Below are 2,861 nucleotides of genomic sequence, written 5' to 3' on the forward strand. Positions count from 1 at the left end.
CGCTCCTTAGGATACCAAATTTTCCCATAACTGCGATTTTCTCAAAAACTTGGTCAACATTTACTTGTATGCTGGTAAAGCCGGTATATGTGCACAAACTCTTAAAATTCCGCAGTTGAGTTTAACTAACATTTTTTGAATGGAGTCAGCTGTTAGCCACTGTTAATAGATTTTTATCTAATACCTCCGGGATAAAATATTAGACAATTAATACTAGTAAGGAAGATTCGGTATTCCCATTTTAACATGTTGCATATCATAATAAATAAACCTGCGTGTTCAGATTTCCACCGTTCCCTTTTTGTCGCTAACCGACCGTCGCTAATTTGACGCACATATAAATTGTTCGTTTCGTTTTCTTTTGCTAGTCTGGCAACTTAATCAATCGGACGTTTAACAAATTATAAGTTGTGGTTGCATCACAGACATATTTGAGGGTTATTATTTAAAAAAATTTAATTTAAAGTGGCTGTTTAAAATAGTTTGCCCTTGTTTTTATTTCAAGTTTGTCTCAATTTTCAGTTAATAAAATTTGTTTTTTACAGCATTAACTATGGCCCTTCGTAACTGGTTTTCACTTCCCGTCGTTAGAGCCGATGACGAAGAGGATTTGGTTGATCCTCAAGCCGCCCTAAGGGTAATTAATTTGAATTTATCACTACAAAAAAAGTTTTATTTTTCTTATGCAACAGGAAAAGTGCCAGGCTAAAGGTCATATTGAATCCTTGTACAACAAGTACCAGGAGTGCAATGATCGTGTGAATGGGCGATCGAAAACAACTGAAACGTGCATGGAAGAATTATTTGACTATGTCGCTGAATTGGATCATTGTGTTGCCCACAGTCTTTTTTCAAAACTTAAGTAGCTAACGATTAAAGCAATATCATAACTAAGCGTTGTTTGAAATGCTTTACAATTAGAAATTTAATAAACCATCCTCCGGATTTAACTATGTATGTATTTTTTGTAATGGTACTGGCATTGTAGCAGTTCCAAAATTAAACACGGCTGAAATGCATAACATTCATCAGTCGATGGGAAACGCACATCAAAATCCATTTTCGTTTCAATCTGTCTGTTCCTATGAGAGCGATGATACAAATAGATGATGGTTTGTTGTTGAAGTTTAGGTAGCAATAAATTTCCATATGTCATTGTAATAGGTCACTAATTGAAATAGAAATTCGTCAGTTAATATTCAGCAGTGACGAGAGCAGTGAGAAGGTAACTACTAATAGTAATAATAGTAATATAAATAAATAGTGGAACTAGTAAAATACCGATCGAAAGGTATCGATTCTATTAAGGGGGTTACATATGGCTATGGTTATAGTAAAACATACAAATTAAGGGCTTATACATATACTGTTATGTTTAAGAATACCCACTGAAAATTTCATATCCGGTTAATATTTTCGAAGTTACACCCAAATTTTAAAAGGCGTTTCAGAGTGCTTGCTTTATCAGTAGACTTCGTAGCGCGAGTTACCGACCAGTCGGTAGGCAACGAGCCCCCTACCAAACCTCCCAGAGCTACCCTAGAAATGATACGCTGAACGAGCGGCCACACACACCCACACTTACGGTCATCAAATATGTTGCAATTCATAAACGACCCACTTGAGCCGTTGCCCCGCTGAGTTATGCTGAGACTGCAACAGGATACTCCGACCCCTCGCCACAGGAAAAACACTTTTTATTTCATTTGGTATTAGTATATAAGCATTTATGTATTAGCATATAAGAATTTAAGTACACATTCGGCAGCGGCGGCTTTTTGGCCACCGCTGAAAAATATACACTTCAGTCTAGAATTTAAACTCCAACGGTTAAACTTTTTCCTTTACCACTTGCTCACTTAAATTCTAACAAACAACCAACTACTCTACAAAGAAGGAAGTCACCACTAATCGGGACCCAATACCCCCCTTTCGGGCAGAGAACTCTCACTATAACTCACGCCTGGGGTAAGCGGTTCTGGGCCGGGTTGCTAATAGAAAAATGTGTGGAAGTCCACGGCTTATAATATTTTCAGCCTCTATCAGTAGACTACGTTTCGTTCCTATTCTTCTTGCCTGCTCCCTTAGAGTTTCTAGGACCCGCATTGTCGATTTAATCAACATTTCCCTTCATCCTCCCGAGCTGGGATTAGCTGGACAGTTAAATTTTCACTTAATGTCCTTATTCGCTAGCATTGCACGTGTTTACTTCCAATCTAAGAGGTCTTTAGTGTTTCTCTAAGTCAGGGGTGCTCACGCCTATGCAAATGGAGCACAGTTGTTTTAGTAAAATAAGTAAGTAAAACAACAAGTACATTGTTTTTTTTATAGCTGAGTCAAATTAAATTGTTTTTGTGTTTTCCTCGGCTCTGCACTGTGTTCTTTACTTGTGTTCTGGATATTTTTTGAATGTCGAATCATTCAGACCAGGTGTTAAGGAATATATTGAACTACTTTTGGGTATCGAACAGTTTTGCCGGAGACCGATAATTTCTTTGGAATATATTTTTTGCTGTGCTTATAATACGTATTAGCTTTGATCAACTCTTTAAATGACAATTTTTCTTTCTTTTAATTTTATATATCCTGTAAAACTGATAAACGATCAAGGTCTATTGCCATTCTCAGGACAACCTAGGGTTTTTCTTTATAGTCGTCTGTTCAGGTAAGTCCAGTTGGACCTCTGCACAGTTTGCGGGCCATGTTCATGACACTTTGAAGATCCTGTGGCTTTATCATCTGGGGTCAAGGGAATTGGGGCGCTAATCATTTTCTTTTTCTGTCTCCAGAATTTTAGATATCCTGTGTGCTACAAACATCTTATACTGACTGTGGTCAAATCAAGTCCAGGCCAGTACTGT

The 2,861-nt window shown here is 37.5% G+C and overlaps 1 protein-coding gene across 1 annotated transcript; it reads left to right on the forward strand.

Moving 5' to 3' along the window:
• The first annotated feature begins 354 nt into the window (after window positions 1–354).
• LOC108145635 (cytochrome b-c1 complex subunit 6, mitochondrial) lies at window positions 355–950 on the forward strand. The gene is made up of 3 exons (XM_017271174.2): window positions 355–437; window positions 546–637; window positions 693–950. Exons 2-3 carry the CDS (start codon window positions 554–556, stop codon window positions 864–866), a joined length of 258 nt encoding a protein of 85 aa, XP_017126663.1. The 5' UTR covers window positions 355–437; window positions 546–553; the 3' UTR covers window positions 867–950.
• Window positions 951–2,861: the final 1,911 nt, after the last annotated feature.

This window comes from Drosophila elegans, unplaced genomic scaffold, assembly GCF_018152505.1.
Source record: "Drosophila elegans isolate 14027-0461.03 unplaced genomic scaffold, ASM1815250v1 contig_476, whole genome shotgun sequence".
In the NCBI taxonomy this organism is placed as follows: domain Eukaryota; kingdom Metazoa; phylum Arthropoda; class Insecta; order Diptera; family Drosophilidae; genus Drosophila; species Drosophila elegans.

What these genes read in the sequence shown, in the direction of transcription:
- LOC108145635 (XM_017271174.2), top strand. Translation starts at nt 554, where the DNA reads ATGGCCCTTCGTAACTGGTTTTCACTTCCCGTCGTTAGAGCCGATGAC. An exon ending in ATCCTCAAGCCGCCCTAAGG is followed by an intron (nt 638 to 692) that starts GTAATTAATTTG and finishes CTTATGCAACAG; the next exon opens with GAAAAGTGCCAGGCTAAAGG.